The 27,296-nt window shown below is 35.5% G+C and overlaps 1 protein-coding gene across 2 annotated transcripts in view; it reads right to left on the reverse strand.

The window, feature by feature from the left end:
- PRKDC (protein kinase, DNA-activated, catalytic subunit) overlaps window positions 1-27,296 on the reverse strand; it is a 183,383-nt gene that overhangs the window by 148,735 nt on the left and 7,352 nt on the right. For both annotated transcript variants that reach the window (XM_069099902.1, XM_069099901.1), the window contains exons 4-22: window positions 26,671-26,745; window positions 25,363-25,471; window positions 24,772-24,884; window positions 24,580-24,679; window positions 21,665-21,720; window positions 21,546-21,576; window positions 20,710-20,867; window positions 18,533-18,679; window positions 17,946-18,110; window positions 16,905-17,073; window positions 16,239-16,288; window positions 13,994-14,131; window positions 12,824-12,976; window positions 10,268-10,383; window positions 9,660-9,819; window positions 6,062-6,148; window positions 4,892-5,011; window positions 4,466-4,625; window positions 1,128-1,234 (exon numbers count right to left, since the gene is read on the reverse strand). In XM_069099902.1, coding sequence (XP_068956003.1) covers window positions 1,128-1,234; window positions 4,466-4,625; window positions 4,892-5,011; window positions 6,062-6,148; window positions 9,660-9,819; window positions 10,268-10,383; window positions 12,824-12,976; window positions 13,994-14,131; window positions 16,239-16,288; window positions 16,905-17,073; window positions 17,946-18,110; window positions 18,533-18,679; window positions 20,710-20,867; window positions 21,546-21,576; window positions 21,665-21,720; window positions 24,580-24,679; window positions 24,772-24,884; window positions 25,363-25,471; window positions 26,671-26,745 — 2,214 coding nt within the window. The remainder of the gene's footprint in view (window positions 1-1,127; window positions 1,235-4,465; window positions 4,626-4,891; window positions 5,012-6,061; window positions 6,149-9,659; window positions 9,820-10,267; window positions 10,384-12,823; window positions 12,977-13,993; window positions 14,132-16,238; window positions 16,289-16,904; window positions 17,074-17,945; window positions 18,111-18,532; window positions 18,680-20,709; window positions 20,868-21,545; window positions 21,577-21,664; window positions 21,721-24,579; window positions 24,680-24,771; window positions 24,885-25,362; window positions 25,472-26,670; window positions 26,746-27,296) is intronic.

Raw genomic sequence — 27,296 nt, forward strand, 5'->3', positions numbered from 1 at the left:
TTCCCCTTGGCGGTCACCCGCAAAACAAGAAAAGGGAGATGATAGAGCCACAGGTGTGAGAGACACTGCGGCAGTCACAAGATGTCGGAGGGGGTGCACATGACCTCTGAGGGGCAGGAGCTTGGAGATGTGGAGGCCGACTGCCGAGCCGAAAGGGCTGACATGGCATTGAGCGCAGGGCCGTGGGAGCCGACTTTGCCAGGTTGGGAAAGGCCGATGTGGCATTGAACGTGCCTTATCAACACGGACTCCTCTTAACACATACTCCTTTGCCCTGCACTCGGGAGAGTGCACGATTGGCTCCCACATGGCATGTGACAGTAAGAAGAATGATAAGGATATTAGGGAAAAAAGCAAGGGGAGGCTCCCCCTCTCCCCCCTCCGTCCCACTCTCTCTGTCCCATGGTTGCATTCTGCTTTGTTCTGATGGCCACACTGTTAAAATGTAATTGAATAAAGAGCAGCCTCACTTGGCAACTTCTGTGTCCTTGGGTGTTCTGTGGGAGTAAGTTCTTCTTGGAGACAAGAAGCCGGAGACGTCCAAAGACCAGGAATAAGGTAACACAAGGCCGGAGCTGGGAAGGAGAGCCCAGCATTTATGTTCTTTAACATTATAAGCTCTGGCTTTTGCAGGATTTAAAATCCAAAATGGAGAGTATCTTTTACATAAATTCTTCTATAACATTTTTAATTACCTATCTCTTAAGATACTCTCTTAGGTGCAAAACATTTTTTAAAACAATGACCACCAAAATAGTTAGCCAAGGAATCTTTATATATGAGTGAGTTTTGGGACCATAACTTCAAATACATAAAAATGAAAACTACCTAATTAAAGCAGAAAACCACATTACATTCTCAATTATATATTATAATTACATTCTTCCATTATATTATGGAAGTAAGGAGGACAAATGCACTGAAAAAATAACCAAAATAGTAGTTATTGTACAGTATAATATTATTATAACTTCACTGAAATAAATACTGTATTGAATTATTTAATATATTCTGTGCATAAGTAAAGCCTTAAAACTTACATTCTAGTTATTTTTTCAATCTGAGATTATAACCAACCTTACATTCTGGTCACTAGAACCTGAAGTAGAAAAATACAGTTTACTTACTGATAAGATGGTCTTTGATTTTTTTAGATGCTTCACTACAACCTTATTAAACCCCTTTTGGGCTGCACGAGAAAGCACTGTGATTTCCCCATTATCCTTGTTATCATCTAATCAAGAAAAGAAAAAGTCATTATGAATGAACATTTAATATACTTACTGTCCTTTTTAAAAAGTCTGCAAAAATACAGTATAAAATTCTGAGCTTAATTTGCAATTTTAAAAGTAATTTCCTTATTTAAATTTCAAATGAGCACAAATCTTTTTCATTAAGTTAATAAACCAAAATAAATTCAAAAAAGGGAACAAGATGACCAAACATTTGCTATCAGAAAGTTATTTTAAAAATAACTTTTTTTGTGCACTGAATACTTACACTGCTCATTCTATAATGTAAATTCTAAAATTTTCACCAATCTTGAAAAATTTAACTGTTTTTGTTTTGTTTTTGCTTTTTGGAGGGCAACTGGGGTTAAGTGACTTGCTCAAGGTCACATGGCTAGTAAGTGTTAAGTGTCTGAGGCCACATTTGAACTTAGGTCCTCCTGATTCCAGGGCTGGTGCTCTATTCACTGTGCCACCCAGCTGCTCCACAACGTGGTTTCTTAATTGCTATTATGGCAACAAGCATATTCAAGCTCTCCCCAAATCTGAACTTTCATATTTTACAATGAAACACAATTAATAATTTGAATATTTCTTGATTAACTGTGAAAGGACACTGAAGGCATGACAACTGATCACAAGAAATTTATAAATCTTTCTTTTAGTGACCCCTCACAAATTATATTCATTCAAAGTAATATGCATTTCATATGAGCAATGTTTCAAAAATAAAGTCTTAACTCCTACATATACTGTGATATTTTCTTTTCTATCTGATTAATGAATCTGACTCTAACTTTCAACTATTTTCTCCTAACAAATATAATGCGTTTCTCTCTTTTATTTCAATAGGCACTCCCATACATTTGCCTGGAAAAATCTCACTATGCTCCCTCCCCTCTCCCACAAATAATTTTTCTCCTTTGAGTCTCTTCTCAAAACTTTTTCTCCCATAACACCTATTTTCACTCTCACATTATTAAGGTTCAAATAAAATAACCCGACTACATTCCCTACATAAAATGTAACAAATGGTAACAAAAAATAACAGCAATCAAAACTCGGTAGAAGTTCAACAAAATTATTATTTAATCCTTAGATAGCTTTAATAGATCAACTTCTTTCATTCATTCCTTCAACTAATCAACTGTTTGAATGAAGCTAGTATAGTGCAAATAATATCAGCTCCTATCTACACAGCACTTTACTTTTTTCTTTGGAGGGGGGGAGGGCAAGGCAATTGGGGTTAAGTGACTTGCCCAAGGTCACACAGTAAGGGTCAGATGTCTGAAGCCAAATTTGAACTCAGGTCTTCCTGACTCCAGGGCTAGCGCTCTATTCAGTAAGCCACCTAGTTGCCCCAAGCACTTTACATTTTATAGAGTGCTTTAATAACCTAAGAATCATGGAAGCTAAAATCTAGTTCATTCTGGTGGTAACATTAAGTAGCTGCATAAACATAAGTCAAGATGCTCACCCTATGTGGGCCTTGCTTTCCTCATTTGTACAATGAGGCAGGGTAGAGTGGATGGTCTTTTAGTAGCTCTAAAAATTCTGTACATCTATAATTCTACTATGTGCTAGGCACAATGATAGATGATGGTTCACAATGATTCAAAAGTCCTGTCTGTCAAATTTACAATATTAGATCTTAAATGAAGACATCAATGGTTTTTCCTCAGATTTTTCTCAATTTGTATTACAAATAACAGAATTTAATAGATGAAAAAGAACTTAGAAAAAAACATGGTCTAACCCCTTCATTTTCAACATAAGGAAGTACCAGAAAGAGGAAATGATTTCTCCCATGTCAAATGGCTAGGTAAGAGACATATATTCAAGATACTTAGGGAATTAAAATAAAGAACAAAGTCCATTCTCCAATATGAAGGGTCAAAAGATATGAATAGCCAGTTCTTAAAAGAAAAATGTAAACTACAAGCAATAATATTCCATTATCACTAAGAAAAATGTCCACGAAAATAATTTGGAAGCTTCATCTCACATTAAATTAGTAATGACCAAAGATAATAATAATAAACATTAGGGAGAAGCTATAGGAAAACAGGAACGTTAAGACACTATTGGAAGAACTGGGAATTTTTCCAACTGCTCTTGAAAAAAAATTTTTAATTATACTGAAAAAGTCACGTAACTATGTATAACCCTCTGACCCAGGGATAAAGCTAATAGTTGCACATATCCCAAAGAGGTCAAAGAAGAAAAAAAAAAGCTTCAGATATATACAAACACTTAAAATATATATGTGTATATATATATGTGTGTGTATATATATATGAAAGATATATACAAACACTTAAAAACACTTTTGTGGTGGCAAAGAGCCAAAAACCAAGTGGATATCCATTGATTGGGTGTATAGCTAAACTAATTCTAGGGAACAAATGCAATGAAATGTTATTGAACTGTAAGAAATGACAAATATACAGAATTCAAGAAAACTTATGTAACTTGCAGAAACTGATAGAGAATAAAGTGAGCAATGCCAACAGATCATTTGATTCAGTGACCATAATGCTGCACAATACAGTGAAAGGCAGGGTATTTAGAGTCGAAGTTCATGTGTTCAAATCCTGGCACTGCTCACTTAACTCTCTGCGTGGCCTTTATCAAATCCACTTAACCTCTGTAACTTTGTGTTCTCATCTACAAAATAAGGGTGGTTGGACTATATCACCTTTATTTTCCCTTTAAGGTCTAAATCCATGATATTTGCTGTAAAGGAATATAATCCTGAACAATTTAAGAAATATGATAAAAGTAGTGAATAATTTGGGCCTCAGTGGACTAAAAGTGAAACATGCCTCCCCTCCAAAGGCCATAAGAAGGGCAGTACAATCTGATACTCAATGAGAAAATATCAACATGCTATTTCTTTTGCTTACCTATACTTCTTTGTTACAAGGGAGAGTTCTATTGGTGGCGGGTAGAGTCAAGTCAATGGGAAGTGCTAGTGATATTAAAAAAATCTTCAATGGAACTTTTATTTTAAAAAACAAAAAGCTAGTTCGCTAGAGTGTGGCCTAGAAATTAAGCCTGCTAACTCCTAAGAGAGCAATTATTCTACTATATTATGCTGCTCTGGGAAGGAGAAGAATTACATCTACCATTATTCAGTACAATGAAAAAACAACATACTTTATACTCAAATTATCCAAGTTAGAAGAATATTAAAATTTACCTTGTGACTAATACATTCTCTTTTCTAGTTTTACCTGATAATGCTGTAGTCTTCAAGTAGCTATCAAGGCAAGGTAGGATGTCTTTGTAATGTGGTCGGATGGTATGTCTTGGCATGTACAATGACCACTCTTCTAGGGCATTCAGGCCTACGTCCGCCAGTGGAATATAACTCAGGCCCAATTGGAAAGCCATCTGCATATTAATATGCACAACAAAGTAAATGTTACAAGGCAGTCAAGAAGAACGAAGGAAAAACTAAAAATTAAGGACTATCAGCTTTGATTTGAGAGGTAACCTACTAATCAGATCTTTTATTATTAAAATCTTTAAGTTCTATAGCAAAGAGAACATACAAATTGTGCCAAATAGTTAGAGAATAGCATAGTGTTTAATATGGTTCTCTAAAGATTAGAAATCATTAAGTAAAATGTAATTTGATGTGTAATATAGAGACCAACCTGTAATGCAGGAACATAAGCTTTAATATCCAGTTCAATGATGTCATGAGGCAAGCACAGTACAAAGTTCAAACAGGAGGCTAACAGTTCATCTTTATATTGCTTCATTTTTACTGATACCTTCAATAAAATAACACTAATCATTCAAGTAATAATGTTTAAATAAGTATAGATTGTCATCTAAGGACACACTTAAATATTTTCCCCTTTTATGACAGATTTAATTAGTAATAGATTCTAGATCCTCTGCATAAGAGGTTAAACTATAAATTTAATACTGAATTACCATCACAGCTGTAGGTAATCCGACAATTATAAAGGATAACTAACATCTTTGCTACTTAGAGAATTTGGACACAAAGTATAAATGTTTTCACTGCAGTCAGTGATTTTTAGAATATTCTTACTTGGATTCAACAAGTAAATTTTAAAATAATCAACAGAACGCTGTCCTTAACAATTAGAATTTTTTCCATACATTGTTAAATTTCAAATAATTCTTGACAAGATATAATAAAAACAGCTCTTTAAAAATTTATGAGTTCGGTGCGGCCAAGTAGCACAGTGAGTAAGAGCACCGGCCTCAGAGTCGGGATGACCTGGGATTGAATCTGGGCTCAGACACTTAGCACCCGCCCAGAAACACCTGGCCACGTAACCTTGAACAAGTTACTTAGCCCCAATTGCTTTAAAAAAAAAATTTATGAGTTCAACAATACTCCCTCCACCAAGGCAGATCACAATAACTCAATGAATTTATGGCCACTGAGTGATTGTGAATGAAAATTCATCACCATACTACCAATTTTGTTATAGACCTCTCTGAATCTAACTATGTGAGTCTTCAAATAATAGATATTTCTCTATCACCAGCCTCTCCTACCTGCTAGAATCTATATAAGTTTATACTTCATGAGCAGAGTTTCTGAGAATTCAGGGTCACTCTAATGCAACAATTAGACAGTTTAATATATGTGCAAAACTTTTAAAAAAGTTACCTCCAGGGGCGGCTAGGTGACACAGTGAATAGAGCACCAGTCCTGGAGTCAGGAGGGTCTGAATTCAAATCCAACCTCAGACACTTAACGCTTACTAGCCTTCTGACCTTGGGCAAATTGATTAACCCCAATTGCCCTCCAAAAAGCAAAAAAAAAAAAAAAAAAAAGTTACCTCTTTCCCAAACTTTGCAAATAATGCAAAACAAGAATACTTTTCAGGGTCTTCAGGAGATTTTTTGTGACTCTTCGGACTTAGTCCCTGTCAAATAAAGTATAAAATCATGTCATACATAAATGAAGTGATAACCTAGTGGTTACCAACCTGTAAGAAAATTATTGCATGGGACCCAACTCATTAAATGACTCAGTATATATTAAAGGAGAAAATACAACTTCTGTAGGCTGATTAAATATCTTGTACATGCATGTACATTCCACCATGATTAATAAAATACAAATCCATTTAAAAGGACTACTTAATTCATAGTAACTTTCTGTCAATTATTTTCTAAATCAACAAATGTAAGTCATGCAACTACTATCAGAAAGACATCTATGAACTTTTTGACATTTATGAAAGGATCCTCATGCTCCGAAAGACTACTATAACCTTGAAGTCACCAACGTTTTTCAGAGAAGAATATGATTTTAGTTATTTCCCAAAGTGTAAGCTAGATGAAGTCTACTAACCACTTCTTAACAAGAGAGGTGATGATAGGGCAGCTAGGTGTAGCAGTGAATAGAGCACCAGCTCTGAAGTCAGGAGGACCTGAGTTCAAATCTGGCTTTGGACACTTGACACACTTACTAGCTGTGTGACCATGGGCAAGTTACTTAACCCCCATTGCCTTGCCTCCCCCCTTTCAAAGAAAAATTAAGAGAGGTGATGAATTGAGAGTAATAAAATGAGCCACATTTTCTGGACATGGCTAATGAGGGAATCGTTTGATTAACTGCATTTTTGTTACAAAAGTCTTGTTTTTCTTCTCCCCACCCTCCTTTGTGCTCACCCTCCCCTCCCACCTCCATTGGGGAGTGGGGAACTAGGAGAGGAGAGAAAATAGATTTTTGTTCATCCAAAAAAAGTATAACAATTCTTTTTAAGTTTAAGATTTTTAAGGCTGGATAAAGAGTTAATAAGATCATATTTTTAGAGTTGGAAGTAACCTTTTAAGTCCATGGTTTCCAACATCTTTATTTAGAGATAAGGAAACCAAGGTCCAAAAATATTAAGAAATTTGCCCAAGGTCTTGACCATAAGCCTACAGATATATTGATCCTTTCAAGTCACTGATCAATCTCTAGGAAGATATAAGGTAGAAGGGTTGATTGAGGAAGGTGGAAGGGAATAAGTATTTATTAAAAACCTACTATGTTCCATTGTAGACATATTATTTCATAGGATCCTCAAAAACAACCATAGAAAGGTATGTGCTATTATTATTTGCATTTTCCACTTGAGGAAACCGGGACAGAGGTTAAATGACTTGCCTAGGATCACACAGCCAGTAAGTGTCTGAAATACATATTTGAACTCAGGTTTTCCTAACTCCAGGCCCAGTGCTCCACCAATCATGATTTATTTATTAAGTACCTACTATGTGCTAAAGCACTGTGCTACATGATAAGAATCTAAAAACAAAAGTGAAACAGCCCCTGCTCCTCTCAAGTAGCTTACATTCTATTAAAAGAGACAACATGTGTATATACATATATCCATACACACACACATATATAATCATATTTGGAATATACAGAAAATTGCTTTGGAAGGGAAGGCATCAGCACATGAGGATTAGGTAAAAAAGGTCATACTTGCCGTGAAGCTTCTAGGGGGCTGAGGTGAGAAGACAGTGCATTCTGGACATAGGAGAGGTCAGTACAAAGGCATGGAGATGTGAAATGCATAAGGAACAAAGAAAATGCCAGTGTGGCTCTGCTACAGTGTAGAAAAGGGAATAATGTATAATAAGGCTAAGATGGTATCTTAGAGATAATGGAGAGCCACTAAGGAAGGGGGTGACATGATCAGACTTGCATTTAAGGAAAATCATATTGGTAACTGTGTAATGAATGGACTGGTAAGGTAAAGAGACTTAAGATGGTATACTCACTTAGAAGACTACTGTAACAGTCCAGGTTAAATGTGATGAGAACCTGAACAAAGGTAGTAGCTATGTGAGAGGAGGTCAAACACAACAGCTGCTATGGGAGTAAGAAATGACAAAGATGGCAAATAATTGTATATGTGGGGTGAAGGATATTGGGGAATCTAGGTGACTACTAGAAGAATGGTGATGTCTTTGAGAGAAAAATTCAATTCTATAAACATTTATTAAGCACCTACTATATGCCAGGCACTATACTAAGCACTGAGACACAAAAAGAACCAAAAGACAGCCTCTCTCCTCAAGGAACTTACAATTTAAAGGGTGGGGGGAGGAGTTTGGAAGAAGAGTAGGTTTGGGGAATAAGGAAAGAGGAAAATAATGAGCTCAATTCTGAACATGTTAAGTAGGAGTGCAAGATGTCTGCAGAACATTCAATCTGAAGAGTCTAAAAGGCAGAGGTAAAGAATTCAAGGTGCAAAATGAAATTGCTGGATGCAGACAATCTGGGATTTTTTTTTTGCTTGACCTTATGTATTTGTTACAAGGGTTTTTGCTTTTTTGCTTTTGAATTGGAAGGTTTGTAGGAGAGAGAAAATAATGCCTATTAATTAAAAAACAAAATAAAATGCAGGAAAAAAAAAAGAATCAAAGTTTCTTGTAGGCATGCACATTTTTCCTACTGCCTCTTTGTATGTCTGGTACTTAGCATAGTGCCTGGAATATAAAGGACTAGAATATAATTGGTACTTAATGAGTACTGATTAATTTTTAAAAAATAAAGGAAAACAGGGTGGCCAGGTGGCTCAGTGAATAAGAGCACTGGCTCCAGTGTCGGGATGACCTGGGGATCGAATCCAGGCTCTGATACTTAGCACCACACCCAGAAATAACTAGCTGTGTAACCTTGAGCAAGTTACTTAACCCTGATTACTTAAAAAAAAATAAAAATAAAAAAAAATAAAGGAAAACCTAATCAACAGCTGGAGATGTGGTAAAGGGAATTCAGTAGAGAGAGTTGGTTAGATATACAGATGCAGAGATGATAATTAAATCCATGGGAGCTGATAAGATCTTCAAAATAGAGAGAAAAGAAGGCCCAGAAGAGATCTGGGATACCGCCACAATCAGGAGGCATGATACAAATAATACAGCAAAAGAGATGAGGGGAATTCAGAGAAATATGAGTCGCAGGAGAAAAATGTCAAGAAAACCCAGAGGTGAGAGAACAACCAGCAGGAAAGGATGTAGGATTTCCAACTGATCAGCTGAGAAATTCTAATCTAATCTTATGGAATAGTTCTATCTCTTGCCTACAGAAAAAAATCTACACCCTAACATACCAATGATCCTGAAAACTTTATATGTTGGTTACTATCACAAATCACTAGTAGGCAACATTTCACTTAACAAAGGATTGCTAAACTAAAAACACAAAATGTGAGATAACATACTTTTAAAATTACACACCCACAAATTGGTTCATGAATGGAACTCAACAGAAATGCTTTAGACAGAAACTGAAACCCAAGCACAAGCTCATCATTTTTTGTATTTCACTGATGTGAATTCTTATTACATTGAATGACAATGGGTATGAATAGATCATATATAAAAATTTCTGTTATTTGTAAAACAATAAAATCCTCTATAATGTCTTACCTCAAAGTATCTTAATTTTTTGGCATTTCTTATTGCAATAGCAAGTAATTTGTAGAATCCACTAATGAGAGGTAATCGTGTAGATTGCAAAATCAACTCATATCCAAATGAGTATATCCATGGTTCAAAAAACTGAATATGCTTCTCAGGAAGGATTTCTCTGCAACAAATAAGACACATACTTAAAAATGTACATGGGAACTTATCTCATTACAACATTTTCTATCCAAATTTTGAAATTATAAAGTATATAAATTGAAGAAATTTCATTATTTTTCATTTCATTACATAAATATGACAACTGACACTTCTAAGGGGAAGGTGTTTGAGGAAATGCTACCCTTTCCTAGAAAGAAAAAATGGCTGATATCAAAAGACTGTCCCTTCAAATCTTCAAATTTTAGGCTGTTTTAAGTATATTAAACTGCTCATCATGATAATTTCCTGTTTATCTTAATGAATTATGATTTTCTAAAATTGCTCTAAATGTTCAGTACTCTTTTAGTTACAAGGCCTTGGATGTTTTTACAATTATTATACTACATCATGACCATTAATTATGATACATTTCATAGAGTAAACTACGTTTACTAGAGTAAAAAAAATACCTGCAAAACTCCACCAGATTAATGAAGGCAGTAAAATCTTTAGGTTTAGCAGGATGCAAGTTTGCAGCTGGATCTGAGGTTGGAATTATCCACACACCACTAGCTTCATTCTCATCCTGAAAAAATAATTGAACCATTCATCCAAATATTTACTGCATACTTACTATGTAGAAGAAAAACTGTTTGGGGGTAAGAGGCATGACTACACCTTTTCTGTCCAATAAGTTATCTTTACCCTAGGCATGACCCTTCCTCTATCCTTCCTTGTTCCTTCTCTGGAACCCTTATATCTAAAAGCTTCTAGATTCCTAGCTGAATGAAAACTCACGGGTACTTTCATGTCATAAGTTATCAAAGTAGGGCTTCAGTAGGAAAATTTATTATTAGAGAAATTTTGAAAGGGAAAAATAGCATATCATCAAAAAGCTGAAAGCTTTACAATTTATAGATGAGGCAATTAAGTTCCAATGGCACTAAATGATTTGCTTATAGTCACGTAAATAGTAAATAGCAAAGGTAAGTAAAAACCTAGATCTTCTGCATCTCAGTACTTCTCTTCCTATTATGCCACAGAGGGAACAAGACCAATCTCTATACTGTGTCCTGTCCTAGCAATGAAATCATTCCAATGCATCTAAACTTTAAAATAAAAGTAAATAAGACAAGTCATAGAACATAATTTACTGTAATATACATTTACTCTTGTACTAAAAAACCTTCTCCAAGACTCAGGGACTACTGTGTTTCCCCGATAATAAGACCTATCCCTAAAATAAGCCCTCCCCTTACTGTGTAAGATTCCTCTAAAATAAGCCCTCCCGCCAAAATAATCCCTATTGAGATTGGTACCCTCTGTATGCCCCGTCCCCCCCCCCCGAAACGCACGCCGCGCTCCGAGCTGCATCTAATCAGAGCTGCAGCAGTGAGCGTGTCATCCTGTTCTTCCCCAGTGATTTGCTTATTGAATAAAGGTACATTTTTTGGTTCACATTTACCTGTTTATTAAAATTGCTGTCAATGTTCATTAAAATAAGCCCTCCCCTGAAAATAAGCCCTCTGGTGTTTTTCTGTCCAAAAAAAATAATAAGACAGTGTCTTATTATCAGGGAAACACGGTATATCTAAGGTTTGAAGAAGCTGTCACTAAATAAAAATGTCATTGTGTACCATAGATTAAGAGTTTATGTTTCTCAGGGTAAAGAGAATACAGATTAATCATAGATACAAGAAGTTAAGCCATTAATAATAAGAACCCTGCACCTGTGATAGGAGATAATGTAATATGAAGCATCAAAAAATAAGCTGTAGGGGCGGCTAGGTGGCAAAGCGAGTAAAGTGCCAGCCCCAGAGTCAGGAGGACCCAAGTTCGGTTTTGGCCTCAGACACTTAACACCCACACACCCACACACAAAAATAGCTGTGTAACCTTGGGCAAGTTACTTAACCCCAATTGCCCTCCAAAAAGTAAAAAAAAAAAAAATAAGCTGTATATTTTTAATGTACTTCTATGTCTTAAACACACATTCTTCTAATCACTATTACTCTGAATCAAATTAACCTCAATCCAGGTGTGTTAACTTTCTTTAAACTTCACCTCACCATGTTGTCATGGTCAAATTTTTCCCCTGAATCTTTCAACTCCTCAGATACTAATTTAAAATATTATCTTCTCCCCTTTCTCCTCTTCCAAATTGCCTGAGAAGAAAAGACCAAATCACTGGCACACTGCACTACTGACCTTGCAGGACTATTTAGGGAAACTGCTTTGTTAATCTTTAAGTGCTATGTGAATTCAAGCTATTATTTATTATATGTTAATTTTGTATTATATGTTGCATTTTTCTATGGAAAATTTCCATCACATGTTAAGATCTAGATATTCTAAGAGCTGAAAATAATGGCATTTCTACAGCATTTTAAGGTGTGTGCAGAGCTTTGCATGAGTTTTCCCATTTGATAAATCCACTTTGCTTCTAATGAGATTTATTTAACATCACTTCCTGCTGTTAGAACTATCAGACAAACCTGCTGTTGTTGAAAACTTTCTCCCATATTTTTTGAACATACAGAACAACTACTTTCAAGTATTTAAATAATGTTTTTCTCCACAATGACCTGTGCTAAATCTAAGACTTGGTTCATACTAGATATCACCTAAGCTAATATAACACAGCACCCACCATGACGTTTTCAAATAGTTCATAATCTAAATATGTGCATTTTCCTTATTTTATCTAATGAGATAACACATGCAAAGCACTGCACACACCTTAAAGTGCCATATAAATGCTGTTATTTTAACCTCTCTGAATATCCAGATGCTAAAATGTTTTCCACCAAAAAATGCAACATGTAATGCAAAATTAACATATAATACATAACAACCTGAATTTAGACAGCACTTTAAGCTTTACCAGGCACTTTTCTCTAGATAATCCTACAACATACAAGTATTATTGCCTCCATTTTATTAATGAGAAAAACAAAAAAAGGTTTTAGCAGTAGCATGAAGAACATGACAAGTTACAGAGGTTAAGAGCATGGAATAGTTCTTACCTCTTGATCGCCAACATTCTGCTTTTCTAGTTTAAGATCTAATTTCTCAACAATCTTCAAAACTGACTTTATAAGTTCATCATACAGCAAACGATTCAGAGATTGAAGTGGTGAATTCACCAACAGAAATGTTTCATCTGCTAAAAGAGAGTCCTTTGGAATAAAGAAAAATAAAAAGTCTGAACCTCAAAATGTATGGTATGAATATCAGTTTTCCATAAACATATAAAATGCATTTCCCTTATATAAATACATAAATATTTTAATTGTGGAAATGGAAATAAGACAAGTTAAACTATTACTTTCTAAAACTAGGATTGAACTTTTTTCATTATTTCTTTTTGAAATTTATCTTAAGTTTAGAATTATTCTAAATCATCTGTCATTCTAAAGCATCAACAAAAACAAGCACCCAAATTTTATAAAAATCCAACACAAAGGGGCGGTTTAGGTGGCGCAGTGAATAGAGCAAGAGCCCTGGAGTCAGGAGGACCTGAGTTCAAATACAACCTCAGACACTTGACACTTACTAGCTGTGTGACTTTGGGCAAGTCACTTAACCCCAATTGCCCTCCAAAAGAAAAAAGGCAAAAAAAAAAATCCAACATAAAGACAAACTCCAAATTAATTAAAATTTGATTAATTTAAATTTTTTATTATTTTTATTAAATTAAAATAGTATCCTTGCTTGATATGCCCCCTTTAGAGCTAATTTTCTTATTTTTAATCTCTTCAAATTTTGTCAATATTCTTTTACTCTCCACTAGTGAAATTTTCTAGCTAGGGAGCCTAGATATTGTCTTAAATTAGTAGGAAATCATGATTACAATCATTTCTTCATTTTCCCTCCTAGGCCATCACAACATAAAATACCAGAGTTTACTTCTTACAGCAACAATGGCATATTTGGAAGTCTTCAATGAGACAAACCTTAGATCTTAGAATGTAAAGGGAATATTAATAGGGAAAATCTACAATAAATAAAAGAATCAAGATAAATGTGGGGAGGTAGCAGAATGTGCATTAAGAAAGAAAAAATATAAGGCACTTTATTTTAATACAGTACCCAGGCTGGACAAAATTATTCATTAGTTTTACTAATATTTATCTACAAGTTCAAAATTATTAAAAGAAACAATACTTTTTTCATGATTTCAATGCTATTTTTACCTTCATTTGATCACAGCTCAGTAGGTTTCTGAAAAGATCTAAATAGTCCTTACAAGTAGGTACTTTCCATTTCCCTGTTTTAACCTCTCCAGATGCAGGATACTCTTCAGACTCTGAAGCCTCTTTACCAAAGGCCTCCTAAAAAGAAATTTACACACTAGTGGCGTTTGCTACAGTCACATAAATAAATACTGTTAGCAGCAATTATAAACATGTAACTGAATACAATCTCTTAGACAAAGACTTTCATAATAACACTGTGTACAATACAGAGATATGAACTAGATGATAGCTCTATTGTGAAGACTGGAAGAAGCTAAAGAAATAGAATGAAAGAGCAATGATTAATGAATCAATGCTACCCTAGGAGGAGATCTCTGTGAAATAGCCCAGGTGTTTATCCTCTACCCTATTCTGTTCGACATATTTTATCAATTGTTCAGATGAAGGAATAGATATCATGCTTATTAACTTTGTAGATGACAAGGAAATGGAAGGGATAGCTAACACAATGGATGAGAGAACAAAGTTGCAAAAAGATTTTTAACAAGCTGTTAAGAAGATGAAATTTAACAAAAATAAACATAAAATCCTAAATTTAAGTTGAAAAAAGTCAACCACAACTGTAAGTCATATGACTAGAAAGTAGTTATCTGAAACACCCACACACCCCCACACCCCCACACACAAAAGGGTTTTAGTGGACTACAATACAAGCTCAAAATAAATCAATAGTAAGACAGCCAAAAGGCTAATGCAACATTAGTCTATATACAGAAATACAACTCTGAAAGACTTAATGCAAAAAGGATGATGAAGTATCTCCTGAAATAGGAGTTTAAGGGCTTAATTTAAGTATTTAAGAAGCAAAATCAGACATGCGGGGTTTTTTTGACAAATGTATGGATTTATTTCAAATGACTGCTTATTTGTTGCTTTTGGTTTTTTATTTGGGAGGAACTCTATAGGAAGAGGAGAGCTAGAAATTGGGTTGCCAAAAAAAGGAAAAGGTCCCTGAAACATTTTTTAATGTACAAAAGAGAACAGAAGTTCAAGAGACAAAGATAAGAAAACAGCTTTGAAAGTAATATGTTGAATTTATTATACACTTGAAGGAAGGGAAAGCTATATAGAAGAGAGATTCACATTTGCATATATGGTCCTTTTTCTGTTTTGCTATGTAAATGGAAATGTGTGTGTGTTAAGTTCCGAATCAAAGGATAAAACTTTAAAAAAATTTTTAAACTATCATAGTTTTTTAGACTTTGATACTGAAACACTGAATTTTTTTCCAGACTTCTTCATGAAATGTACTATAGAGTTTATCTCATGTTTTCAAAGTAGATCCTCTTGCTTCACTAACCTCATTTCTCATTATTCTGATATGCCTCTTGGATGAAATATTCTCATGCATTGGTCGAGTATTTCCCAAAGAGCATGTTTTTGGGGGAGGTCAAAATGTCTTTATAGTAAGCATGAAGTTATGCTTGATACTTTCCAACACATCACAAGTCTGCCCATTCTTCAAAGTGTCATACAATTTTTTTAGCCTAAATGATAGTTAATAATTAATAAAAGGCATCATATACAGTGTTAACACCAGGTTTAGTATAAAATACTAAACACTTCATAAACATATTTAACTGTTAGTTACCAAAACTAACAAAAGGAAAAGGAGAACAGACTAGATTACTTCCATGAAAATGCAAAGCACTTTTACTAATCCCAAGCTTCCCATAAGCATAGGCTCATCTTTTCAACAAAATTATTTTATCAATGTCGCTGTATGGCAATGAGAGCTAGAACATCTCTGCCTTTGAAAAACTAAAAATGAATGGGCATCAGAGACCAATGGAAAGGGACATGGTGGATCTAAGCAGGCTGCAACATATAACCAATGAGCAAGTCTGAAGAACAGGAAGAAAGGATGGCATTAAGGAATTGTATGACACAAAGAGAAATAAATTAATCATGTGGTAAGAGAAAAGGAATGACCTGTGGATGGCCAGAGTGCTTCACTGGTACCCTCACAAAACCAAGAGAAAGCAAGGAAGACCTCCAGTACATTGAGTGAACCCCCTTCCCCCATGAGGCAAACTTCTGGGAGAACACAAATGAGCAGAAAAGAAATGGTTGCAATCTGTATCATCAGAGAGAACCCCCAAAATGATGACATCAAAGATCCATTCACATATTTGAAAGTTTCCAGAAACCAATCTTTAAAAATATCTGATTCACAATTTACCTTTTGAAGGATGACTGGTTTGGAACATACTCTGATTAAGCCCTGATGCACTTAAAAAAAAAAAAATTCAAACAAAAATTAGGGAATACTCCAAAACTTATATAATTAAAGGCAACAAACAAGACCATTTTTGAGATACAGTTTTATTTTCTGATTTCACCTGAATCATCAACATTTTCAATCCAAGAATATATGTTCTTTCTGTTAATAATATTGTATGCTAGCACAGAGCTTCTTAAACTACAGGTCATAATACCATATGGCTCCATAGAAATGTCTCTAGTGGAAAAAGTTTAAGAAGCCCAATCTAGCACAGTACTATGCACACAGTAGGTATTCAATAAGTATTTGTTGTTTAACTTATTCTATGAAATAGTAATGGATCCTTAAGCAAGAAATAGATTCTGCCTTACTATGATAGGAGTATTATCTGTTCTACAAATAATTAATGACATACAAAAAAAGCTCCTAAACTGGGCAACTGGTTTGTTTTTTAGTTATTTAAAAAATACATACACATAGAGATATTTCATAATCACAAAAATAAATCATAAAACAATCATAATCATATAACATATAATCATAAAAATTATAATCATAATTTTTATAAATCATAATAATAAAGTTTAATCACTAAAAAAAGAAAAATTAATATCCTAAACTTACCCACAGTACTAATAAAATTCCAGAGGACTGGTCCTTTTTCTGCCAAGGCAAGAAAAACTTTTACTATAGCTCGGCAACAGATTGCTTGCATTTTAATACTGTACTGTGGAAAACTGTCTATCTGCACCACTATTAGACGTTCAAGAACTGGAGTATACACCTCAGGAACCTACAAGAGACAGAGGAATCTCAGCTAATAGGAAACAAAAATAAGTTAGGTAAAATAATTGGTTAAACTTGTCTTCCCAGTGGGGGTGGATAAGGAGGGAATCTAGAACTCTTAAGTTTTAAAAACAAATGTTAAAAATTGCATTTTACATGCAACCAGGAAATAAGATATACAGGCAAAAGCATATAGAAATCCACCTTGCCCTACAAGGTAAGGTGGGGGGATGGATTATATAAGAGAGAGCAGATTGGGGGAAGGGGTATATTCAGTATGCTTGCCATGTTGGGGTGGGGAGTAGGGAAGAGACGGGGAGAAAATTTGTAACTTAAATCTTGTGGAAATGATGTTGAAAACTAAAAAATAAAGTTATAGAAAAAAAATAATTGGCTGAAGTCAAATAATACAGATTCTAAAGTAATTCAAGATGGGATTAACCAGATATATATTTCTATTCTGTGAGGTTTTGTGTCATTGTGGCTATTAAAAGCAAAATGAATGCTTCTGACAGATCTTACTCTACTGAAAGAATATTTTTTTTTGGAGGGGGGAGGGCAGGGCAATTGGGATTAAATGACTTGCCCAAGGTCACAGGACTAGTAAGTGTGAAGTATCTGAGGCCAGATTTGAATTCAGGTCCTCCTGACTCCAGGGTCGGTGCTCTACTAACTGAACCACCTAGCTGCCCCTAGAATAAATTTTTTAAAAGATGACCAAAGAAACTGGAAGTTTACAAAAAATGCTTAGTGGGCACACGATGTCAGTTTTCAAATATCTAAATGGCTATCATTTAGAAGAGGAATTAGACTTGTTCTACTTGGACTGAAAAGGCATGACTATGACTGAAAAACAACAACAATAAATACTTCACTTACTGTATCAAGGTGAAGTAAGATGCTTGCAATAGACTGAAGAAAGCTCGGGAGCTGATACATGTGGTCCTCTACGGCATCTGTCTCAGTGAGGAACATCTGTTTACAACGCTGAATGAGCTCAATATACATGAAGTCAACATCCTTTGCATTTATAGCTTTGCAAGGCTTTAATGATAGTAAAAACAAAATGTTACTATTGATTAACCTCACTACGTTCTTGGTACTACAACATCTAATATACAACATGGAATACTGAAACACATTACCATAACCTGAAGATCGACAAATTTAGCAATATGCAAAAAGGCCTCACATTTAAACGCAGTTAACTATTACTGATTATATACTTCCAAGATGGTATATGAGAATTAGATACCACTAAAACGAACTTGGGTGTTTTATAATAAAGTCTTCTTTCTACCATACAAATTTATCTCTATAACCTCTGTTGAATTTTAACTTTGTATCACAAATGTCATGACGACAAATTACTACTCAAAAAACCAAGTATGTGAGCAGCTATATTCCTCCCCATTCTTCTACCATTATGAATGAATGTTACGGTAAGGCAAGTCAGTGAGGCATACTCCTGCAAACAGCCCGTATCCTCGAATGGCAATGGATAACTCCTTGCTACTTGAATCCACATTTCTGATGATTCCGTAGAATTGTTCTGTGAAGTACCGAAGTGTGCTCTTGTGTGCTTCTGCATCTTTGGCCACCATTAAAGAAACCTGAAATTAGATAATTAACCAGATGTAATTTTGAACTGGAGTAGCATATCAACTACAAATAAAAGATGTATACTCCAAGTGTATACAATTGTATTCATATTTATTTGTAAGTGCTTTATTGTTATTATATTTATTCATTCCTAGGGTATACAATCACAGAATTGTAAAAATTAAGGGCAGACTTAGCACCCACATAGAAACACCTGGCCGTGTAACCTTGAGCAAGTTACTTAACCCCAATTGCTAATAAAATAAAAAAAAAAAAAAGAAAAATTAAGGGCAGGAAGTAACCTAAAGACATCATCTAATCCATCCCTTAAAGTCCCCTCTCCAATAATCCTCAACAAGTAGTCAGAAAGCCTATACATGAAGATTTTCAGATAGGGACTCACTACTTCTAGAGAAACCCACTGTGTTTTTGGATAGCTCTATTTGTGAGAAATAACCATCTTTACGTATGCCAAAATAAAAGCAGCATCCCTACAATTTCTATTCACTAGCCTTGCTCTATAGCTAAGGAGAAAAGACTAGTTTCTCTTACACATGACGACTATTCAAATATTTAAAAATAATACTTTATGTTATTCCCTAAGTCTTCTCTTCTCCAAAATAGGTATCCCAAAGCATCAACTAATTCTCATATAGCTACATATTGCTTTCTCATAAGGAATCTCAATTCAACAATGAAGAGATCTGTGACTTATTGGTATGTGTGCCTTTCCACATATACAAAGTATAACCTCTCTATACCTTAGTAAATGATCTTCATAAGTTGTGGTAGATGACAAAGCCTCTCTGAACTTAGTTAGGCTAGCCTTCAGGTGACAGGCATAATTGCCTTAATACTGACACATTTCCAACTCGATCTGTATTGCTACACTCATGGCTTGTGCTCCTTCAGCATAGTTTTCAGAAAATTTTTTTCTCCATGCTGAGATATACACCAGAGAAAGGTTGAAGTGGAGGAACTATGCTTTAAAATTTAGTAACTGGTGGGAGATATGGGAAGCATATTCTAGTTCAATATAAAGAATTTTCTTTAGAGCTATCCAAAAACAGATCAGATTGTCTGAAGTGCAGTGAATTCCCTATCCTAAGAGTCTTAAAATAGAGGCTTGGTAACCATTTTTAGGGAGTATACTAAGAAATGTACTCATCATTTGATTAGGGGTTTCACTGTGACCTTTCTCACTCTGTTTCTATGATAGTAACACAGATGAGACAGCTGAAATGAGGGGAGAAAAAAGAGTTATGATTGAGAGGAATAGTTGCGGAAAGGGAGAGAAGGGAGAAAGAGCCATGGCACTCTGGGTATTAGGGCAGTCCTGGATGGGGAGTCAGAGCGGGGTCTCATCAGCGCACTGTTATCCTGTGGAATAGGCACTAAAAATGGAAGAATAAACAGGAGGTGGAGAGAAACAAAACAGATTTCACATATTTCAAAATCTGACTTAATGACAGATTTGCATCCAGGAAAGGGACAAAGCAACAGTTTTTTTTCTCCTTTTCCTTCCTGAATATAGATTTCCAGGCACCTGCTCTGCCCCTCAATCCCCCTTCTCAGAATACAGACTCCAGTATAAAAGAGATGACAATAAAGTTTGAAAAAAGCCTGTTTCACTAAAGTCAAAGAGCAAATGAAGCAAAGTTTACCACATAAAACGTGCATTAAAACTTATGCCTTTCCATTCTCAAAGCTTCACAAACATGGGCATGAGAATGGAAGGAGGAATGCTCACTTCTATGATAAAAGGTCTGCTATCTGAGGACACTACACCTCTTCATAAACAGGCCTAGGAGCATCCCACCTGACCTCCACAGCTCCAGGCTTCGGCTCCTTGGATTTCATTCCAGCATCGTACCCAGCACTAGGTTATGCTCATACTTCAAACCCTGTCCCTTATTCCTCTTCCCATCGAATACGGTCCAGACATAGGTCTGTTTCCTGGTAAGGGAATCTGACACCACCCAGACTGGGGCTTAACTTCTCTTTAAAGCAATGGTAAAAAGAGAAGCCGAAGTTTCAGTACCTGTTTAAGAAAGGAATCTAAGGCTGAATGTGCAGCTTTCTTCAGTTCTCCATTTGTATGGCCACACCACTTAGACATTATTTCAAATAAGGAAATGTAGTTGTCCAGAAGGCAGGTGCTAAACTGAGATGCATGTAAAGTAAATAAGCGCAAACCACCTGCAGTTGGAGGGAAAAATGTAAATGTTATTTAAAATTAGGGGAAAATGTAAACTACTATACAAAAAACTACACAGGTCACCACTGGCCCCCCAGTACTTGTGGGCTATTTTTTTTTTTAACCAGGTCAGTGATTTCTTCAGTTCCCAGGGAGACAAGTCTCTGTCAATACAGACGGGTACCTGCTCTGCCCCTCATAGTCTTAGAGAATTACCTGGGGCCCTATAAGATGTAGTGATTTATCTAGACACATATGCATCAGAGGGGGGTCTTCAACCCCCAGACATTCCCTTAACCCAAGACCAGCTGTCTAGTCACTACATTAAGCTGTATCTCTTTAATTTTTAGGGTTAGAATTATATAGGCTTAGAATATAACTAATGGAAATACTAAATCCTCTCAGAGAGAAATTCTAAAAGTAAAGCCATGCCACTGTTCTCTTAAAAGAAAAATAAACAACATCGAATATCAAAGTTTAAGTGATGAGAGGTATAGATGACACTGGGTTCTTTCTACTACAGAAGAAATACAGAAACACCTCAAGATTATTGTGAATATGATTGTTTGGCCCTGTTACCATTGCACCTACTTTAAACCAATGATATAATCCAAAAGCTACAAAAAGACTGAGCTTGGTAAAGAGGTCAATTGATAATTCAATGAAAATCAGAATCTTACCTAAAGGCACAGCATATCTCTTCAGATCAACCTATTTAAAGCAAAAGATTTGCCATGAAGGTACCTTTTCCAACCACAATTAATTTAAATAATACAAAGTTACCAAGTTATCCTTTTACCTGAGGACTGATGGCCTTCAGTGCAAAATCAAAAATCTCCTTTGACATTTGAGGATCTAAAAAAACAAGAGAACATCTATGTCAAAACCGCAATGAGTGTTTTGAAATAGTATTTAATTTCTTTTATCTATTCATTTCAAAGAGCTTCGTAATTAAATAAGCAGTATTATCACTACTCTAGTTGGGTTGGTTTTTTTTTTTCCAAATAGTGAGTACGTGCCTGCAAAGCAATTTATCATATGGTAAGAGGACTTGACTAAAGTGATAATTGCTCCATCTCCTAAGTGGAGAATATCAAGAATGTTCCTAGGACAAGCTAAGGAATGAATCTAGGCTATCATCCCTATACTATTATATATTGCCACAGGGAGAGTCATACCTCATATTTCATCAGCAAAGAGAAAGGTACTATTTAAACAGTCCAGAACTCTGAAATTGCCCTTTCTAATCAGAATCACCTCTCCTTTGCCACACTCTTCACTATCTCCAGTCCCTCCTCTGTTTCACTTTTTTCTTGCCTTTAGTCTCAATCCTAGAGGTGAGCAGTTGAACTACATACAGAGTTCTCTACCGTTGAACCCCTTGCCCTGTCACAGATCACACTTGGTCTAATTCCAACCTCTCTAAAATCTACTATCTCCAGTCCTATTCCTATCTGCTGTGGAAACTTATAGGACCATGACAAATAGGTCTACAATAAGGGTTACTTAATTTCAACAGGAATTTTGCTGTTGCAAAGTAGTCCCTTCATTCTTTCCTGACTGACCAACACATTTCTTTATAGAATCAATTCCAATTCTTCTCTCAAATCCTCTATACCTCCCAGCCCCCAAGAATAGGAACTTCTCATAACTTACTGAGAAAATAAAAGGTCATTCACCAGGATCCTTCTACTTCCACTCTTCTGATGATAAGTCATTCACCAGGATCCTTCTACTTCCCAAACTTTATTTATGCTACCATCTCATTCCCCTCCTATCACTTGTCTCTTTCTCACTACAATCTTCATTCCCTCTTTATCTACTGGTTCCTTTGCCCCTGCCTGCATCCTTTAAAACAACAACAACTAAAAAGCAATTTCATTTGACCCTGTCTTTCCTTCCATACATCTCTCCTCTCTATCACCTGAAACTCCTCGAAGGATCTACACTTAGCAATACTTTGCAATTAGCTTCCAACCACACACACCACTTGACTGAAAGTGCCCTGTCAAAGATCTTTTAATTGCTAAATTCCATGACATACTTTCAGTCCCCACCTTCTCTGACAGTTTCTTACCCTCCTTACCATCCCCTTTTCATGGACAAGCTCTATCTACTCCCTTAGCTTCTGTGACACTGCCCCCACCTCCCGATATTCTTCCTACTTGTCCAATAGCACCTTCTCAGTTTCTTACTCTGGACCACCAGCCATCTCCCACACCATACCATATGGCAGCTCCTCTGCCCTCCTTCCCACCCCAACCACTCCCTCTCATTCTGTCCCGGGTCCTTCATTTCTCTCTACAGTTACCATTTCTACACAAATAATTTTTTAATCTATATATCCTACCCTAACCTCTCTCCTCAATGACAGCCCCACATTTACAAATGTCTTGTTAGATGTCCCATCGGCATCTCAAATTTGACATGTCTGAAACAGATTTTTTGTTCTTTATCCCAAATCCACCTCTCCCCCAATATTCTGTTTCCACTGAGGGTACCACAATCCTTCCAGTTACCCATTTCTGCAACATCAGTTATCCTTGATCCTTCTCTCTCCCCCCAACACTACATACGTCTATTACCTCACAAGCCCCACTGATTGTATCTCCATGTCTCCTGCAAACAGCCCTCCTTTGTACTTCTACGGGCCCTATCCTCGTGCAGGTCTGCATCCCTCTCAAGTGCACTACTTATAATAACCTTCTAACTGGTCTCCCAGGTTCCCACCCCTTTCTTCTCCAATCCATTTACCACACAGCTGCCAAAATGGCTTTTCTAAGAGATAAGTCACTCACTCCCCTACTCCACAATCTCCAATGGCTCTCTACAGACACTAAGACAAAATACAAAATCCTTCACCTGGCACTTAAAGCCTTCTACAACCTGCTTCCAATTTGTCTTCTAGACTTCTTTTCATATGACTCCCTTTCACTGAATCTAGGTTCAAACCAAACTGGACTGCCAGCCAGCTACTGGGATTCCATCAGCAGTCCATCTCCTGTCCCTTTGCAAAGGCTGTTTCCCCAAGTAATACTGTTTTAAGAATAACTCTGAGCAAATAAGTTATTTTGCCTATTATAAATACCCAAACTAACTATAGACATATGAAGAAAGATGCTATATGGATCCAGAGAAAGAACTGATAAATAGAAATATGTACAGAATAATCTTACACATATATACCTATCTGTGCCTAATGGTAGACATCTCTAGGATACTGGACAGGGGGTAGGGGGAGGAAAAGAAAGAAATTTACATGATAATTTTATTGTATACTTGAAAAGAATAGCAAGTTGTGCACAGCAGATTTGCAGTTTCATATACAATCATCTTTTCTACTGTACTGTTATGAAAATACTTGTTTTATTCCAAAAATTAAAAATAAAGTTTAAAAAATAAAATAAAATGCACTTCCTCCCTTCATTTCCACCTCTTAGAAATCTGAGTTACTTGTATCAAGATTCAGTTTAAGTGTCATCTCCCATACAAAACCTTTTCTCAACTCCTTTCCTCCCTCCTCCCCACCATTTTCCCTCCTCAAATTACTTTATATTTATTTACTTCTCTGTGTACATGTTATATTCCAACTCTATTCTTCCCCTCAAACCCCTAATGCTTTGTGAGGCACAGACCATTTTCTCTTTTTTGAGGGGGCTTTCTCCAGTCCTTTGCACAGTAGCAACTTAACTAGTATTCAACTGAGTGACATACCTTCATCCATGGATTTAGTAAAGTTATACATAAGTGAAGACAATCCCTTCAAGCATCCTGCTACCACAGGGAGTTTGGGCTCTCTGGTGGTTGATGTCATCTGGAAGCGAGATTTTAAAAGCTTAATATTATAATACAACCATGTTTTTGAAAAACAGGGTTGCTCAAATTTTATGGTTTGGCATGTCTTACCTGGGTTTTTAGTTCACCCAAGAAAGCACGGAAGAGTTTTTCTGAGTTGTCCACCATAACACTAGGATGTACTTCCCCTAAGACTCCCAGGAGCTCATATATCTTTTCTAATACTGGAAAACAAAATTTTAAATGAAAGCACATTTAAATAAATTGGCAACAAAAATGTGCAAATGTGAAGAAATGAGTTGAAAAATAAATTCAGTTTTATCCTAATAATCAAACTACAATAAGACATACAAGCACACTTAGCTTGACACAATAAATTTATTCCTGAAAAGATTTGTCCAAATTAATTTTTGGAGAAAAAATAAAATAATATTTTAAAAGTCCTAGAAAGCTTGTTAAAGGAATCCTCAGCTAAAATATCCCAAAGAAAAATCATTAAAAAGTGAACAATTATTCCTTAACAACTTTCTTATAAAGTTCAATTGAACAGAGATTTTAAAAATAAAATATATCCTCCCCTTACAAGGAATACATATATAAATGTGTGTATATAGATACATAAATCTATATCTATGTATCTTTATAATGGTTATTAGAGCTAATTAAAGTATCAAATTCAGCAGGAAAAAAAAAGCCTCTCACCTGTATCTGCTATTTTTGTTTTCAAAGCAAGTTCTCCATAGAATTTTCTAAAGAGTTCTCCAAGTTGGAATTCTTCCATATGTCTAGAACTTCGCAAAGTTTTGAGCAACTGAGAATACATAAAATAGTACTTTTAAAGAAAAGAATGGAGAATAAAAAGTAGAGACCATAATTTAGTCAAGTGGTAAAGAGTGGTATAGCTCTAAGGAGGGACTAGATACAGGATGACATCATAAAAAGAGCATTTGATTTGAAGTTATTTATGTCTGACTTGCTATTTGCAAGCTGAGTGACACCAGGAAAGTTCCAGAATCTAAGATTTAGAGCTGGAAGAGACCTGAGAAGTCACCTAGCTCAATTTACTCTAAATCTTATAGATAAGAAAACAGAGGCCTAGATTAGTTAAGTGACTTGCTCAAAGTGACACTGGTAATAAGCAGCAAAGCTAGATTTCAAACCAAGAGCCTCTGATTCTAAATTCAGTGTTTGAGTGGCACTACTTTGGCACTCAAGTGGCTTAATCTCCTTGAGTCTCAGTCTCCATATCTGTAAAATGAAGTTTATAGATACTACCATAGAGGAGCCCTGAAACTATAATCTATTCAAGTATACATTCAATGATAAATACACTAATTAAAAAATATTTCTTAAGTGCTTATTATGTTTGAATATCTAAAACCAAAGCAGACCTACCAAAAAAATATAGATGACAGCAGAACCTCCTAGCACTCTAACTGCTTGGATTCAGAAAGATAGTCATGGGAAGAATACTGGATTTGGAGTCAAAGACCTGGGTTCACACTGAGGCTTACTACCACCTATGTGACTTTGGACAAGTCATAACCTCTCTGGTTGTAGGCTCCAGTTTCTTCACCTATAAAATGATACAATTGGAATGGATGACCTCTGAGACTCTTAACCAGTTTAAATTCTATGATCCTCAGAGATCACAATGAAATAAGTAATTTTTGGAACTTGTGAGCATATGAAATCAACCTTTCACTTATGAAGAGATTAAGAAAAATAAATGAAACAATCGATTCATTCCCTTTTTACCTATTCCCTTTATTCCACTCAGTTCTGCTGTTCTAAGGAAAGTAGTGGAAAACAAGTCATCAAGGTGCTGAGGATGTGAAGATAAGAGAATGGAGATGTTTTCTGAATTTAACTTTTGTTAGGGTTGCAACAATCTATTACAATGCCCTTTCCATCCCTCTAATCCAAACCACAAAATCCACAAATTTTCTACTTCATAAATTATATGTTTATATGACATAACATTAATACCCTTACAAGCAAAAGGATTACCTCGATAAGAAGCTCCAGGGCTGGAATCTTACATTTTGCAGCTTTATCTTTTGTGTAAACACTGGTACACAAGCTCTAGGTTTAAAATGAGACACCAAAACCATCAACAAGCTGGAAGAATCAAGATTCAGTGATGACTCAAATTAGATCACAAGGAAAAGTTACATGAACTTACACTACGAATATACTTTGAACAACTAAAAAAACCTGTATTTTAGCATCCAGAACATGAGGCCCACACAAGACAATCACGACACCTTCCTTGGTGTTATTGTGAAAAACTTAACATTGGACTAGAGGGTCTGACCTATTACAGAAATCACTATGTATTTTTCTCTCAGATCACTTTGTGATCTAGTCAAAGAACAAAAGCATTTTAGTAGGATTTTTTAAACACACACATGTCCACATACACATATGTGTGTATGCATACATATACACATAGGTCATACCTCATGTGCACAAAATCATATTCAATATATCTTCAATTATAAAAATAATGAATAAAAAGATCAAAGAGAAAAACTCTAAAATATGGCATGGTCAACTGAATTTTTAATATAAAGATCCCTAAGTAAGGAAATTTCCCAAACAGAAAAGCAAAAGTGTAGCAAAAACAACTTATG

This window comes from Petaurus breviceps, unplaced genomic scaffold, assembly GCF_028583685.1.
Source record: "Petaurus breviceps papuanus isolate PSGF00001 unplaced genomic scaffold, PetGlider_PUasm1.0 38, whole genome shotgun sequence".
Taxonomy (NCBI): domain Eukaryota; kingdom Metazoa; phylum Chordata; class Mammalia; order Diprotodontia; family Petauridae; genus Petaurus; species Petaurus breviceps.